The following is an 18,126-nucleotide window of genomic DNA, read 5'->3' as shown; positions in this document are numbered from 1 at the left end:
TCAGATTCCTTGACCGTGGTGCACACTTCAGGGAGAGGACTCCTGGGAAGGGATGGCATCCATCTCATGAGGAAAGGTAAGTCCCAGTTAGCCAATCTTTTGGACAGAACTTTAAACTAAGATTGCTGGGGGACTGGGATATAGAAATTCAAGCATGTCCAGGGACCAACATACAAGCCCAGTAGATAGGGACACTGGGAAAGCCACTCTTGCGGGAGCTGAGGGAATAGTTCACCATCAGCAGGACGGGAAGACAACAGCCTCAGTAGTAGGCATGAGTCCTCTATACTAATGCCAGGAGCATGGGGAAACAAGCAGGAGCAGCTAGCCCTCCTACTCTCCAGTGGGCATTATGACCTAGTAGGGATTAGAGAGACCTGGTGGGACTCCTCACACAACTGGAGTGTAGCTATAGAGGGCTACACCCTGCATAGAAGGGACCGGGGTAGGGAAAAAAGGTAGAGGCATTGCTCTTTATGTGAAAGAGCAGTACACCTCCTTGGAGGCCAACATCGGCTCCAAAAATGGACAGCATGAAACCCTTTGGGTCAATTTGCAGGGAAAAAGGGGGGGAAGGGGGGGGGGGCATGGCAAGAGAGGCCTAACTGTAGGTGTATACTACAGACCACCAAACCAGGGGGAGGAACTGGATCTGGAGTTCACCTGAGAATTGACTAAGGCTGCGTGCGCACATGACATGGTCGTCATGGGTGATTTTAATTATCCAGACATCTCCTGGGAGGAACACTCGGCCAAGATGGAACGGTCGTGATCCTTCCTGACCTGTGTTGAGGAGTTCCTCCCAACTCAGGAGGTGCACGGGTGAACCAGAGGTTCTAGGTTCTGCTAGACTTGGGCCTGGCCAAAGGAGACAACCCGGTGACCGACTTAAATATAGGGGGAAGTCTGGGTGACAGCAACCATGATGTTCACTGTTCAACGTAAGGCAGACAAATCAGATAGCAGGACTGAAGTCTTGGACTTCAAAAATGCAAATTTCAACAAGCTTAGGTCACTAGTAGGGCAAATGCTACGGGACCAGGGACCGAAGGTGAAAGGTGTGCACAAAGAGTGGTTGTTTCTTAAGGACATGATCCTTAAAGTACAAACGAAGTCCATTCCCGTGCAGAGAAAAGGTAACAGAAGGGCTGGGAAGCCCTCTTGGCTAAACAGGGAAACTGTGGTCCTTTTAAGAAAAAAGAAAGAGGCTTATAAACAATGGAAGCTAGGGGCAGGCCCCAAGGAGGACTACTCCACAACAGCCTGCATCTGCAGGGAACAGGTAAGAAAGGCTAAAGTAGCAACCGAACTTAGATTAGCAATGGGAATCAAGGACAACAGGAAGCCCTTCTTTAGGTACACAGGGAACAGGAGTAAAACAACTGAGCGTGGGGCCACTGCTCAACAACTCAGGAGAGCTGGTTACCAGCACCCAAGAGAAAGCTGAACTTCTGAATGACTACTTCGCCTCAGTCTTTCACCAGACCAAGGGGAAAACCACGTCAGGTGGAGTAGAGGATGAGCACAGTAAGAATACTCACCTTCCTACTCTTGCCATTGAATCGGTGTATGACCAATTAATAAAATTAGATGTATACAATTCAGCAGGACTAGATGATCTTCATCCAACAGTGCTAAAGGAGTGAGCTGAAGTTACAGCGGAAACCCTGGCAAAGTTGTTCCACAACTTGTGGAGATCTGGAAAAGCCCCTGAGGACTGGAAGAGGGCCAAAGTTATGCCCATCAACAAGAAAGGCAGGAGGGAGGAGCCGGGTAACTATAGGCCAATCAGCCTAATTTCCATCCTAGGGAAAATCCTAGAAAAGTTCATCAAGGCGTATCTGTGATAAGCTTGCAGAAGCTAAGATTCTGATCAACAGCCAGCATGGCTTCATCGCAGGCAGATCTTGCCTTACCAACCTCATATCCTTCTATGATCCAGTAACTCACCACCTGAACACGAGGGCAGGTTGACATTGTATACCTTGACTTCCAAAAGGCCTCTGATCTAGTATCCCACAATGTCCTCGCGAGAAAACTGGAGGACTGTGGGCTTAACTCCGAGACCCTCAGTACTTTTCAACATCTTTATTAACGATTTGGATGTCGGGGTGAAGAGCTGGCATGCAAAATGATACAATTTTCTTAACTCTGCATTCATCCATGCAGTGCAGAGTGGAATAATACCTTCGGGTATTGCATGATCTGGGATACAGGAATGGCATGAAACTTGCCTTTTTTTTTTCTTTTGTAACAGGACCAGTTTATTAATTCATACATTGCAAGGCTGGAAGGGACCTTGGAAGATCATTGGGTCTAACCCAGTGCACCAAGCAGGAAAGATAACTGGGGGTCAGGTGACCCCAGTAAGGTGACTGTCCAGTCTCCTCTTGAAGATTTCCAGGGTAGGTGATTGCACCACCTCTGCAGGGAGCTTATTCCACAGTCTGGACACCCTAACTGTGAAGAAGTGTTTCCTAATGTTGAGCCTGAATTGATCTTCCAAGAATTTGTGGCGATTACTCCTGGTTTTCCCTTCAGGTAACCTGGTGAACAGTTGCTCAGCAAGCCCTTGATGTACTCCCCTAGTGTAGGGGGTAAGCTGCTACCAGGTCCCCTCTCAGCCTTCTTTTCCTCAGGCTGAAGAGTCCCAGATCCCTCAGCCTTTCCTCGTATAGCTTGCCTTTTAAGACTCCGATCATACGGGTGGCTCTTCTTTGGACTCTCTCAACCTTGTCCACGTCCTTGTTAAAGTGTGGTGCCGAGAACTGGATGCAGTACTCTAGTGGTGGTCTCACCAGTGCTGAGTAGAGTGGAAGAATCATCTCCTCGGCTTTGCTGGAGATGCATCGATTGATGCATGCCAGAGTATTATTTGCCCCACTGGTTACAGCATTGCACTGCCAGCTCATATTCATACTGTGGTCTATTATGATCCCCAGGTCCCTTTCATTCGTGGTGCTAGTCAGTTTGGTGGCACCAGCCTGTAGATGTGTTGGGGGCTGCTCGTCCCGAGGTGGAGCACTTTACATTTCTCAATGTTGAACTACATCGGGTTCTGATCCACCCAACATACCAGCCCATCTAGGTCCACCTACATCTGCAGCCTATCTTCAAGCGTGACCATGCTTCCCTATAACTTGGTGTTGTCTGCAGACTTGGCCAGTAAACTCTTCACTCCCATATCCAAATTGTTAATAAAAATGTTGAAAAGTACTAGACCAAGCACCAATGCCTGCAGGACACTGGCTGCCCACTTCTTACCAGGATGACACAGATCCATTCCCTACAACTCTCTGGGTCTTATCCTGCAGCCAGTTTCTCACCCACCTCGCTGTCTCGGAGTTAAGCCCACAGTCCTCCAATTTTCTTGTGGGGACATCATGGTGTAAGGTTTGACCTAGAAACTACTATGCAAAGCCTAAGCAAAAGTGAATGTTATGTGTCGAATGCCCATCTGCAATGATAAGGAGCAGACAGTCTTAGATAGAGGAAACCTGAAAACAAAAAACAGAATCAGAGGTACTGAAACAAAGGGCTCATTATAATACTAAAAATCACACCCCAAGGCGGGGAAGATATATGCTAATGGAACATATATGTACGTTAATAAAATACATAGCAAAAACACAGGTATAGAAACATGCTCAGTAAAGAACTCCTTGCGTCATTCCTTTATAACCAATTAGCAAACAAGAATGCTTATGAAAATTCAACCTCTGGTATATAAGGGGCTCAGTATTGAATGTGCTTGTGCTTGTCTTGTAAAATTATTCCGCTTGCACCTTTTATTGCTAGCAATAAATCTTTTTTATACTTTCACCCCTGGTATCTTTATTGGCCTTTGCATACCGGGCACGAACCCAGACTTGAGCTGGGGCCTAACAGTTTTTGGCGACCCAGACGGGACTGCCGTAGATAGCTTTGCCTGGACTAACTGACGACCAATTTATCTGCTTTTTCTTATCAAAAGTCGAGCGCGCCCCGGGATTTCTTTTCCCGGTGAGACTTTTGTTTCAGGAGGAGCTGGATCGCTGAGGCGGCAGTAGCCTAACGGTGCAACGCCATAGAGTGAAAGTATCAGTAACAGACACCTGGGTGAGAGGGTAGAAAGGGCATAAGGCCTACCGTCAGTACGTCTGCCTGGGATTATCTCTGTAAGTATTCTGTCTGGCCCGAGTCCAAGACCAGTGATTTTTTCCCCTGTGAGGACAAGGACTAAAAACAGATCCCTGGATCCCAGGTAAGTCGGATGGTTAGAACCAGGAAGGCAGTCCTGAAATGGGTACTATTAACAGTAAGGTTAGGAAATGTACCCCCCTCTCTTGTGTGTTGAGACATTGGGCAGAGTTTGGTGAGGATGCTATGACTAAGAAGAAAGCTAAATTCTTCTGTGAAACTGCGTGGCCACGCTATCAGCTAGATGATAAAGAATATTGGCCTTGGGAGGGAAGTGTTAATTATAATACCATCTTACAATTGATTTTGTTCTGCCGGCAGAATGGTAAATGGGAGGAATTGATGTATGCGCAAGCGTTTATGTCTCTTTGTAGAGATAAAAAAGTTTTGGAGGAATGTGGATTGGGGGAGGGGGTTGGGATCTTTGAGATGGTTGTGGCTCGACCAGCTGCAAATCCTGTCCTGGACTGTCCAGAGCCGGAGGCTCTTCCCCCTGTGTTGCCTTTACCTTATCCTCTTCCTCCTCCTCCTCCTCCTGATTCATCTGATTCCTCATTGGCATCTGCTCTTCCTGCTTCTTCCCCCCCTGAGGCAGAAGTTGTAAATACCCCCCAACATAGGGATCTGGAACAGCGCCAACCATGGCCGTCAGGTGTTTGGCAATCTCCAAACTCCCCGACTTCTCCTGATATAAGCCCGGGAGGAGGATGGAGAGTACAGTTAGAAGCAGACTCCGGGGTTAAGGGAAAATATCACAGGGAATCTGATTCTGGCCGTGGGAAGGGAAATGGGGTATTTCCCCTAAGAGAACAAGTGGTACCCGGGCCTCTCGAAGATGACGGTGAGCCAACCTACCGTCGAACCTTTGTGCACATTCCTTTTAATACCTCAGATTTGTATAATTGGAAGAACAATAACCCCAGCTTGAGAGAAAATCCTGAAAAGCTACAGAACCAGTTTAAAACGATTTTCAAAACCCATAACCCAACTTGGGCAGATGTTCAGTCTCTTCTAGATATCTTGTTGACACCAGAGGAAAGGAGAATGGTAGTGAACAAAGCGCATGAGTACGTGGAAAAGGAAATTATTGCAGGGAACCTGCAAGGAAATAGAGACGATCATGTCCCCATCCAGGAGCCAGATTGGAAACCAGACCAAGATATGACCTCCATCCGTGCCTATCGAGAATATATCCTCCGAGAATTGAGAGATGCTGTGAAAAAACCTCAAAATCTCAGTAAGGTGTATGAGATTCGACAGGAGGCTAATGAGACCCCGAGTGCTTTTTTGGAAAGAATTTACAATACTTTCAGGCAATACACTCGTGAGGATCCGGAGGATGCATCGAACGCTTGCATGGTAAATATGATCTTTATGGGTCAGAGTGCACCAGACATTAGAAAGAAGTTGCAGAAGGCAGACGGAGCAACAGGTATGCCTATTTCCCAACTAGTAGACATTGCTTACCAAGTATTTACTAACCGAGAAAGTGTTCAGGAAAAGAAACAGGACAAGAAAGAGGAGAGAAAGATAAAAATGCAGGCAGCCCTAGTGGCAGCTGCAATCATGAGAAAACCTAGAGATGAGGGATCCTGGAGACAGCCGCAGAGACGGGGTCCATTAGAGAAAGATCAATGTGCCTTTTGCAAACGAAAAGGACATTGGAAGCGGGAATGGCCTTATCGAAAAGTTGGGGAAGGTGAAAAGAAGAAAGAGGAGAGCAGTGGATTGTTCGCTTTTGGAAGGGATTCAGATTGAAGGGGACCGGAGGCCCGGGAGGGAAAGATAACCCAGATCCCAGTGTCCCCTGACGAGCCTCTGGTTAAAATGCAACTAGGGGACAGAGATGAATTGGTAGATTTTCTTGTAGATACAGGTGCTGTCCATTCTGTCTTAACTCAAAAACTGAAACCTTTAAGTAAAAAGACTGTGCCGGTGGTAGGGGTTACAGGGAAGGCAGTAACACGATCCCTTCCTACAGCCAATGACCTGTAATATTGGGCAGGCCGAAGTTACCCATCAATTCTTGTACATGCCAAACTGCCCCGTTCCCCTTTTAGGGAGAGACCTCCTCTGTAAACTGCAAGCTACGTTGTCATTCCAGGATGGGCAAATGTTTTTAACAGTGCCTCCTGAAAAGGGGTGGCATTTACAGGCTTGCCTTCTCGGCCTTCTCCAAGAGGAGAGTACACCGGATATTCCTCAACCCCTGCTCGATGCTGTTGTTCCATGGGTATGGGCAGGTCACCGACCCGGGAAGGCTAAAAATGCTGACCCTGTGAAGATTCAACTTTTGCCAGGGGCCCAGCCTCCATGTGTGAAACAATATCCAATGCGGATGGAAGCCAGGAAAGGACTGAAGCCGTTAGTTGAACGGTTCCTGGAGTATGGTCTTCTCCGTGAATGTACATCAGCTTTTAACACACCCATCTTGCCTGTGAAGAAGCCTAAGAGTAATGAATATCGTTTCGTCCAAGACTTGAGAGCTGTAAATAAAGTGGTTGTGAGTATATACCCGGCCGTGCCTAATCCGTACACCTTGCTATCTGCTTTGAACCCAGATCATAATTGGTTTACGGTTATTGATTTAAAAGATGCTTTCTTCTGTATACCGGTAGAGAAGGGATCTCAGGAAATATTTGCATTTGAATGGGAAGACCCAGATGCTAGCATTAAGACTCAGTTGTGCTGGACTGTTTTACCCCAAGGATTTAAAAACAGCCCAACCTTATTTGGCAATGCATTAAGCAAGGATTTATGCAGGCTAGAATTGCCACTGTCCTGTGCTCTTTTGCAATATGTAGATGACTTGCTTTTAACAGCCACCACTGAAGCAAGCTGCCTGGAAGGAACAATTTGCCTCCTTAATTTTCTGGGTCAACAAGGGTATCGCATTTCCAGGAAAAAGATGCAGCCCATATCCCAGAAAGTCACATATTTGGGATTTGAATTACAGCCTGGTCAGAGAGCCCTGTTGCCTGAAAGAAAAGAAGCTATATGCCGGCTGGCACCCCCAATAACAAAGAAACAACTACGAGGATTTTTAGGTACAGTAGGTTTTTGCAGGATTTGGATTCCAAATTTTGGGGTTATTGCAAAACCTCTATATGAGGCAACACACGGAGATGAAAAGGTACTTGAATGGACTGAAGAGTGTGAGCAAGCATTCTGCCAGTTAAAGCAGGCTGTCATTGAAGCACCCGCCTTAGGACTACCGGACACGAGTAAGCCTTTTTCCCTTTTTGTGCATGACCGAGGTAGGGTAGCCGTGGGAGTCTTAACACAGAAATTGGGTAGCTGGCAACGACCAGTAGCATATTTTTCAAAAAAATTAGGCTTTGTGTCATGTGGATGGCCTGCTTGTCTCCGGGCTGTTGCTGCTACCTGTCTGCTAATACAAGAAGCTGAAAAATTAACCCTAGGCCATGAAATGATTGTATATATTCCTCATGCGGTACTTACAGTCTTGGAACAGAAAGGAGGGAACTGGTTAACTCCGGGACAAATGGCTCGATATCAGGCCATCCTCCTAGATAAGCCTGAAATAAAATTAGCCATTTCTCGCAATGTAAATCCAGCAACACTGTTGCCATCTATGGGTGACACACCAGATCTTGTGCATGACTGTTTGCAAACATTGGAAACTGTTTATTCTTCAAGACCAAATTTGAGAGACAGACCTCTTGAAAAAGCTGACCTGGAGTTCTACACTGATGGCAGCTCGAGTATAGAGAATGGAATTCGAAAATCCGGATATGCTATCGTGACTGCACAGAATGTGATAGAAGCAGGACCTTTAAACCCATCTGTTTCAGCTCAAAAGGCTGAACTCATTGCTATGACTCGGGCTTTGCAATTGGCGGCCAACAAAACTGTCAATATTTATACTGACTCTAAATATGTTTTCCTTGTTTTACATGCTCACGGAGCGCTATGGAAAGAGCGAGGTCTACTTGATTCAAAAGGAACAGGCATTAAACATAGCAAGCAGATAAAAGCCCTCCTTAAGGCAGTCTGGGAACCAAAAGAAGTAGCGATAATGCATTGCAAAGCTCATCAAAAGAAAAATGATGATTCATCCACAAAAGGTAATCGATTTGCTGACGCTACAGCAAAGAAAGCAGCTAAAAAACCTCAGACAGACTTGCTGCCCGAAGTAAGTAATCTGTTACCTCTCCTCCCAGACTTATACCAGCCTGTGACACCACAGTACGGGGAAAGAGACAAACAATTGATAAGAGAGTTTCAAGCAAAGAAGGGGGAGCACAGGTGGCTAGTAGCAAAGGATGGCCGCATTATCATCCCAGCTGCCTGGGTTCATGTGGTAGTGAAGAGCGCTCATCATGGCACCCACTATGGACCCAGGGCCCTGATAAGGTGGATCAGTCACTATGTAACTGGAGTGGGATTGAGAGAGGCTGCCAAGAAGGTATCAGAGACATGTGAGGTCTGCCAGAGAAATAACCCAAAAGGAGGGAGAAAAGAAACTTCAGGACATCAGAGAATAGGCAATGGGCCAGGAGAAGAATGGCAGGTGGATTCTACTGAGTTACCCCGGCAACAGGAGATGAGGTATCTCCTTGTCTTTGTAGACACTTTCTCTAATTGGGTTGAGTGCTTCCCATGTCAGACTGCCCAAGCCCGAGAGGTGGTCAAGGCACTCCTACGAGAAATCATACCTCGCTTCGGACTTCCAAAAGGAATAGGGTCAGACAATGGCCCACATTTCATTGCACAAATTACTCAAAAGGTTTCTGAGTTCCTGGGAATCAGCTGGCATTTACACACCCCTTGGAGACCCCAGTCCAGTGGAAAAGTGGAACGTATGAATCAGACCTTAAAAAGACACCTTGCAAAGATTTGCCAAGAAGCTCGACTCAAATGGCCAGAGGCCCTACCCTTGGCCCTGTTGCGAGTAAGGGTCGCACCACATTCTAAATTGGGATTAAGCCCATTTGAGATAATGTATGGTAAGCCTTACCCTCTGAGTCTGCCCATGGGTACTGAACAACAGTTACATGTTTTAGGAGAGGGAATGATTAGAGAATATGTATGGTCTTTGGTTTCTGTTTTGTCTTCCATCCATCAGCAGGTACGGGACGTGCTGCAGACACAGAACCAGTCTGCTACCCCGGAAAATCGATTATTACCTGGAAGTTACGCTCTTGTGAAAGATTGGAACGAGGAACCACTTCGAGCCAGATGGAAGGGCCCGTATAGAGTACTTTTAACGACCCCAACAGCAGCAAAGCTTGAAGGAATCAAGACTTGGATACATTCCAGTCGCCTAAAGCCGGTGGCTAAACCAGAACAAGAAGAAACTCCTGCAAACTCTGGGACCGGAGGCAGAGAACAGTGGAAGGTGGAGCCAATAAGGGACTTAAAATTCCTATTCAAAAGAAAGGAACTTTGAATAATTTGTCAATCTTTGATCAAGTTTTACAAGCCTTATTATGAAATTGTTCAAGGTTTTAGTGTGGGGCATCCTAATTTGTCCACTCCTACTTATAGGAGGGGAAAATCTTTTACCACAAGAATTTGACCCTCAGGAAAATGTCTGGATTTATCTGGCCCAGGAAATATTAAATAGAACAGACTTCTGCTTGGCAGGAGGGATCAATGCTCATCTGGTTTTTACCTCATGCTTAATTGCAGTACCTACCCCTTTGAAAATTTTACAGAATTATACTATGCTAAAAGATGTAAAGAAGGAAAATACATATCAGGATATATATAAGTGGGGGACTATTGTAAAAGAGAAAAGCAGAGACATGTTTTCTGTACGGGTTCAGGCAACAGCTAATGCTTCTGAATGTTTCTTAATAGTGAATTGTACCAGTAATTGCTTTAAATTGAACCAAGGTAGAAAAATCTTCTGTAATAAGACCAGTCAAATATCCTATGTATATACACATACCATCCTTCCTCGAGGATGGTTTCTGGCCTGCAGGAGAATGATATATTCATACCTTCCAGCAAATGCTACTGGGGGACCATGCACCATTGCCCGGGTAACTGCAGCTCTTCCAAGGAAGTCTGACCTAATGCACACTGAACAAACCCCTCTTGGTGGGAGGTTTAAACGAGCATACACTACTCTCACTGCTGATTGTGACGAGAATGATTCCCCTGGACTATTATCTAAGGCAGAATACATAGCATTAGCTGCATCTATGGTGGGGGTTCCGGGTCTTGCTGTAAGTAACAGCAGAAATCTTAATGCAGTAGCCTGTGTTTTAGCAAAAGGACTAAATGCTACATCTCGAGCGCGCTCAGCCTTGAATGCTGAACAAAAACAACTAAGGGATGCTGTCTTAGAGAATCGAGCCGCTATTGATTATCTCTTGTTACGACACAATCTGGGGTATGAAACCTTAAAAGGAATGTGCTGCTTCAACCTCACTGATAATTCTGTGCTAATTGAAGACAAAATTGGTGCCTTACAACGATTAACACAAACATTGAAAGAAACATCTGGCTTAAACTTTTCCTGGTTAACTTCCTGGCTTCCCAATTTTGGATGGTTGAAGCAGTTGTTTTGTATGGTTATTCTGTTTTGCTTTATAGGGATTATAACCTGTTTCTGTATCCACTGTATACCGGTTTGTATCGCATCTATCTTCAGGCCTAAGGTAAATCAAATGATTTTGCAAACGAAGAAAGCTGAAAACACTAGATTTGTGTTAAGTCAAATTGAATGGAGCAATCATAATTAATAATTATAAATGCTCCAGATGAGGGAAATGTAAGGTTTGACCTAGAAACTACTATGCAAAGCCTAAGCAAAAGTGAATGTTATGTGTCGAATGCCCATCTGCAATGATAAGGAGCAGACAGTCTTAGATAGAGGAAACCTGAAAACAAAAAACAGAATCAGAGGTACTGAAACAAAGGGCTCATCATAATACTAAAAATCACACCCCAGGGCGGGGAAGATATATGCTAATGGAACATATATGTATGTTAATAAAATACATAGCTAAAACACAGGTATAGAAACATGCTCAGTAAAGAACTCCTTGCATCATTCCTTTATAACCAATTAGCAAACAAGAATGCTTATGAAAATTCAACCTCTGGTATATAAGGGGCTCAGTATTGAATGTGCTTGTGCTTGTCTTGTAAAATTATTCCGCTTGCACCTTTTATTGCTAGCAATAAATCTTCTTTATACTTTCACCCCTGGTATCTTTATTGGCCTTTGCATACCAGGCACGAACCCAGACTTGAGCTGGGGCCTAACAATGGGATACCAGATCAAAGGCCTTTTGAAAGTCAAGGTATACAGTGTCAACCTACTCTCTCATGTCCAGGTGCCGAGTTACCTGATCATAGAAGGAGATGATGTTGGCAAGGCAAGACCTGCTCGTAACGAAACCATGCTGGCTGTCAATCAGAATCTTACCTTCTGCAAGCTTAATCACAGATGGACTCCTTGATGAACTTTTCCAGGATTTTCCCTAGGATGGAAGTTAGGCTGACTGACGTATAGTTACCCGGCTCCTCCCTCCTGCCCTTCTTGTGGATGGGCCCAACACTGGCCTTCTTCCAGTCCCCAGGGACTCAGTTTGTAATTCACTATTAGCTCTCAGATCCCTTTACCATACTTTTATCTAGCTAATTATTTCCCATTTTGCATCTGTGCATTTGAATTCACCTTCCTAAGCATGCAACCTTGCATTTATCCTTATTAAATTTCATCGTGTTGATATTGGATCCTCTCTCCAATTTATCAAGATCATTTTGAATTCTGAGCCTGTTTCAAAACTGCTGGCAATTCCTTCTAGTTTAATTTTATCTGAAATTTTTATAATCAGTGGTCTACATTCCATGATTTGAGTCAGTGGCAGACAAACTTTTTGCACTGGCAGGCCAGATTGACCCAGGTTGGACCTTAGGGCACCTGAGTCACTGACGTTACTGCTGCTTCTCCCTGTCACACCACAAGCAAGGCTGCCCACCTCCCAACCACAACATGACAGTGCAGATATAAACCGCTGAGGCTGGAATGTCACCAAAGCCCCACCCCCAAGTTCACAGGCCATGGGTTGCTGACCCCTAATCTAAATCATTAGCAAAAGTGTTGAATAGAATTGAGCCTAAGATTACGTCTACAAAATCCCACTTGAAATGCCCTCCCAGTTTGACAGTGAACCGTTAAGAACTACCCAATGGTTTTTCAAGCAGTTGACACCTACCTTATAGGTATTTCTAAACCCTGTTTCTCTTACTTTGTTTGCAAGAACATCACATGGGACAGTACAAATCCATAAAAATTAGGGGTGCACTGACAGATCTTGAGGGCCCGATACCGATAGCCAATTTTTAAGGAGGCTTATTGGCCGATACTGATCCAATTTCCAATGCACAGCCCAGCAGCTTGAAAAGCTGCAGCCAGCTGGTAAGTTTGTTGTGGTGGAAGGGAAGAGGGAGAGAAGGGGCATGGGGGGGGGGGGACAGATCAAGGCCCCTGCAGTGAGGGAAGAAGTAGGGCTGGGGCAGGCGCTGCCCAGCCAGGGCAAGGTAGGGTGTGGGACAGAGCCATGGCTTGTCTGGGGGACATGGAGTGGGGGGGGGGTGGCTCCCACTGCTGCGTGCACCCCAGGAGGGCATGGGAAGGAGGGGGGCTGCCCCAGATCTGCATGGGGCAGACTGCAGCTGTGGACTGGGGCCGGGGGGGGGGAAAATCAAGGTCCCTGTGGTGAGGGAGGAAGTGGGGCTGAGGCAGGTGCAGTGCAGTGCGCACACTTATCTGCACTGAGCCCCAGCCTGCAGCAGCAGCCCACCCCACCCACGCCCCAAGCAGATTCAGGGGCATACACCCCTGCGGTGCCCTCCCAGGGTGCACACAGCAGCAGAAGCTGCCCACCCCTCCCCACACCCCACAGATGAGCCACAGCTCCTTCCTGTGCCCAGCCCTGGCTGGGCAGTGCCTGCTGCAGCCGCAGCCCCAGCTGCACTCCCTCACCATGGGGCCTTGATCTGTCTCCCCCCCTGCCATCAGACCCCTCCTTCCATCCTCTCCTTCCACCACAACAGACTTACCAGCTGCAAGCAGCTCTCCAAGCTGCCAGGCTGTGCTTCGCACCCCCTACGTGCTGCTCTTCAGCTGCTCACGTGCACGGGTATTTACTGGCCAAATTTTCAGGTCAATTTCTGATAGGCACCGATATAAAGAAAATTGACTATCTGATATTGGACCGACGTTTTGGTGCACCTCTAATAAAAATATGTACAATATTTACTCAATTCCAAGATGAAGTCCTGCCCCTCCCTCTTTAACATGGGGGGAAAAGATCCCTCATCATGGAATTGAGTATGAGACCAGGGGAAGCAGGGGGGGCGGTGGCACAGAAGCAGCAGGCAGCTGCTGTGGCTATGGCTGTGCCTTGACGAAGTGTAGGGGCTAGAGCCACTACTTCCTTCCCCCCGCAACTGCCTCTGCACCTTACCATCTCCACCCCCACCTCCATCTTTTCCTCCTCCTCCTGCAGCCTCTACTCCCCTCCCATCTCACCCCCTGCCTCTTACCTTCACTCAGGCAGCCTCCATCCCCAGTGCAACCTGGAGCACAGAGCTGGTATGGCTGCTCTGAGGCTGGGCTGTGTGCGCTCTGTGCCCCAGGCTGCATTGGAGACAGACCTGCCAGCATTAGAACAAGGGGGAGGGGGAGGGCCAGGTGGCGAGCAAAGGCTGTGGTCGGGGAGAGGTAAGTGGGGGTCCTGGAGACTACAGAAGAGGCAGCATCAGGAAGTGGTGGGGAGAAACAGCAGTGACCAAACTTTTTGACCTCTCTGCACCTCCTACTCCCCCCTCTACCTCCACACTGCCTCTCCCCCTGCAGTAAGAGAGAGAAATTTAAGGCCTCCAATAATTAGGTTTGACTCATGGAAAATTATAACAAATTTATAAATGTTTCATGTATAAAATCTAATTAGTGGGGTGCTGTCTAAATAAAGGTCATCATGGATTTGGGTAAATGCAGTGCATAGATAGATACATGTCCCTCCAACCTACTAGTTCCCCATTATTCACCTAAGAGGAAATTAGATGGATTTGTCAGGAAAAGATCATGTCAAACCAAGGTTGGCTGCTGATCACCTTGTTATCCTTTAGGTGCTTATGAATGGATTCTGGAATAAATTATTAAACTATCTTTGCTGAAATCAAAGCTAGGCTGCCTGATTTGTAATTCACTGGGTCATCTTTTTATTCTTAACTTTTTCTTATTCTGGTCTGCTCTTCTGTTTCCATTCAAAATTCCACTTGCTTAAAAATGTATCTGATCACTATGAATCTCTCTGTGAAGACTGAAACAGAGAAGATACTAAAATACTTCAGACTCAGTTTTTATTTTCTCTCCTTCCTTATTTAGTAATTTGTCCATACTTCTCTTTTTTCACCTCTTACTTCTAAACGTATTTTATAGAACCTTGCTTGCAGCCTTTAAATTCCTTGCTAGTTTAAACGTCCAATTTTGCACCTATATTCCCAAATTTATACCATTCCTTTAATCTTATCTTAAGTGACATACCTTTGTTTCTGTTTTTGTACACTTTTTTTTTTTTTTTTTTACTTTTTGTGCTTAAAAGAGTTTTTTGATGCTGCCCTAAAGGCATCTTATTAAGTTTCCTATTCTTCCCTTCCCTCTATGTTGGGATGACCTGACATTGAGCATTTAATATAATTTATTTTAGTAACCAGCTCTCCTCCACTCCTTTAACCCTTAGATTTTCTTCCCAAGACACCCAACCCAGGATCCTGAGTTGTGAGAGTCAATAGGTTAATGATCTTTTTTCTGCTTCTCCTTCCTTTTGTTTAAATAGCGAATTTATCATTCCATGATCACTTTCACATTTAGATATTTAAATAGGCCCTCTCTGCTAGACAGAACCAATTCTAAAAAATGGTAACTTTCTCCACCTTCTGAAACAAAAAGTTGCAATTCAGATTCTTGGAATGTGCTGAGAACTGTTAAAGACTCAATGTTTTAACAATGGCCTCTACTGAATGTACTAAGACAGAAAAGTCAATAAATGTTACTGCTAAATATTCGTTCAGTTATTGCTTAAAGCTCAATAGGGTTATCATACACAAAAAAACAGCTTACCTTGTCTAGTATTGATTTTTATCCATTCTAAAAGTTCTTCCTGTGGCAAATTGCTAAATTCTCCCACAATGTTCCATTGACTCTGAAGGTTCGCTGATCCTTCTATTGCCATTAATGCTAAAATGCCAAAGATCAATGTTTTGGGCTGGATTTTACAAAAAAGCCATCCAAACAACTGAAACAGAAGAACCAATGAATTGCCAGATGAACATTCTGTAATACAGTGGACAAGCCTGATACTTATTTTCAGTAGAAATATGTTAATGCACATTACAAAAAAAAAAAGTCGGTTGTCAAGTGTCTCGTGCTACTTTTATTGACATTAGCAGGAGTCTTGCTGTCAGCTTCAAAAGAACTAGGCTCTTTAACTGTTTCTTTGTTGACTAGCGCACACTACACCCTTCTTTCTTACAAAATGCAAAGAAAACGTAAATAAGTAGAACCTTAAAAATTGCACGTAAAATAAACTCGAGCAATGTACCAATGTCAACTGCACCTACACAGTATTTTATCTTCTTACCAAATTAAGTGCTTAGTATATTCTTGGATGTTAAATGGATATGATAAAAAAGCAACACTATTTTCAGAACTTTCAAATGCAAATCAGAAAGTGTAACTTTTATATTGCTTTATATCTACTTCCTCCTTTGCTGTGCTGCAAAAAAACTGACTTTACATTAAAATGACTAAGGTAATAAACACTGCAAAATATTATTTTTAATTCTCTATTGTTTGGTTTGACCAAGGACAACTTAATGCAGACATATTTCACCTAAATCCGAGTTCCCGAGGAAATATACCTTGTAATTTTTATCAACTTGTTTAAGTATAAAATGTAAAGCCTTTTTAAAAAATTTACAACACTTGCATTCACTAAAGTTATTCCCATTAATCAGAATTTATGAGGATGCTATCCTCTTGCACCAGGGCTGTCCAACTGGAGGCTCATGAGGGATCAGTTTGCAGCCTCCCAGGCTCCTGCCCGGGCATCAGTCCACCTATTCTTTTTGCAGTGGCAGCCAGGATCCCCTTCCCTGTTCTGGGTTCTAGTTCCAGGGGGTGGGGTAGCACAGTAGAAAGGGGCCAGGCCAGGCTGTCTGCTGCACGCGCAGAAAGGGATCTGTGTGAGCTGCATGCTTGGAAAAAGAGGGAGCCAGGCTGCCCATGCTGCAGGTGGGCTGGCTGCCTGTGCAATGCACAGGGCAGGGGACTGAGGGTGCTGCATGCATGGATAAGGGGAGCTGTGCTGGCACAGACAAGCGTGCAGGGTGTGAAGACCTTGGACTTCTGTCTAGTGTTGTGTGTGGCCCCAGGCTGCCAAGAAGCTGGACCCTGTCTTAGACCATAAATTGAACTGACTCTCTCCAAAGAGAAAGCATTTTGTCCTTCCACTCTGCAAATGAACAAGTTCAGTAGAACTTGAAGCAAGACGAAGTACGCAAAACAAAATGTGCTACTGAATTTTTTCTATTACTGAGAATATTAAAAAAGTGCCACCCAGTAATCAAAACGTTGCATCCTACAACCTTTGCTGTATTAATAAAGGCTTTCTACAAGGGGAGGTTTGCGAGTGGTGGGCTGCACCAATGTAGAGACCTCCACGTGTATGCAATGTTATTTCCAGCAAAATTACTGTGGTGTTTTTACTCCTGTTGGAATGAACAGTAAATTCATCTAACAGTAAGTTACAGGGTAGTAGCAAAAAAAAAAAAAAAAAAAAATTGGCTTCCAAGTGCGGTCAACTACCTATTATACTGTGGTGAGCTGGGCAAGTTTTTGACATGAAAAGCCGGAACTGATCTACATTTAATTTTCAACAGGAGCAAAACAAGGAGAATTCCACTTTGCTTTACAAAGCTGCACCTGACAACAAGGAGCTGTTTGATGTGTGGGAGCCCAAAGAACAGCCCAGAGATAGACATGAACATCCAGTCCACCAGCCCAATTGCTACTCAGTTTTCCACCCTTGAAAATGCTCAAGCTGCCAGAAGCATTGCAGAAGACCTCATTACATATGCCTGATAAGTTACTGAAACACTTGCATTTTATTTCTAGAGCTGGATGCTGCCATCTGATGCAAGGTACTATTGCAAGTTTTACTCCTTTTCTTTCCTGGTTCCCTCCTTTCCTATTAAGTTATCTTCTGCACACTCAAAACAGTGACTACAGTCAGCAAGAATGTAAAACCCAGCCTGTCAGGCACTGTTCCCTCTCTCCTCCTTCAATTCAAGTTCTCTCTCATATCCTCCCTCCTGGTATAACTTCCTCCCTCTGGCACACTTAAAATGGTGACCACACCAATGTATGCCCTTCTGCCAGCTGCCTCTCCTTCTCCAACAGTGGGCTAGCTACTTGCAACAGTGTGTATTCACCTGCTGACTACACAGATTCAAAAGAACACCTTACAGAAGGTAAATTATGGAATGCTTGGTTCTCAAAGAATACCATTCTTTTTGATCAAGCAATTTATGTTCAGACAGTATGTACAGATTATCAGTACAAACTTTACTTGGGCATATGTTTCTCAGTAAAAACAGACTAAAAAGTTACATGGCAAAAAGAAGCAATAAACAGCTAGAAAACACAGGGCATGCCTACATGTGATGCTACATGACCATAGCAACATGCTTCGGTGACAAAGTCTGCCAGCATCTACACATGACCAGCAGCTACACTGCCATAGCAACATTCCCCTGGTATAGCATGCCACTATGGGAAAGTAGCTACTAAAAATAACCATGCATCGCGCATACAGCGCAGTATGGGCTGTTACTACGTCACGATTTAGTACTTCCTTCCTATGGCAGTGGAGTATCGCGTGTAGACACGTTCTGTGT

The 18,126-nt window shown here is 45.0% G+C and overlaps 1 protein-coding gene across 3 annotated transcripts in view; it reads right to left on the bottom strand.

Moving 5' to 3' along the window:
• Positions 1-18,126, bottom strand: part of DPY19L1 (dpy-19 like C-mannosyltransferase 1) — a 97,469-nt gene that overhangs the window by 8,961 nt on the left and 70,382 nt on the right. For all 3 annotated transcript variants that reach the window (XR_009462542.1, XM_059728688.1, XM_006269102.3), the window contains one exon: positions 15,290-15,464. Coding sequence is in view for 2 of the 3 variants with exons in the window: in XM_059728688.1 (XP_059584671.1) it covers positions 15,290-15,464 (175 nt within the window). In the remaining variant the exon portion in view is untranslated. The remainder of the gene's footprint in view (positions 1-15,289; positions 15,465-18,126) is intronic.

Source organism: Alligator mississippiensis, chromosome 5, assembly GCF_030867095.1.
Source record: "Alligator mississippiensis isolate rAllMis1 chromosome 5, rAllMis1, whole genome shotgun sequence".
Taxonomy (NCBI): Eukaryota; Metazoa; Chordata; order Crocodylia; family Alligatoridae; genus Alligator; species Alligator mississippiensis.
This window is presented reverse-complemented; position numbering and strand designations above follow the sequence as displayed.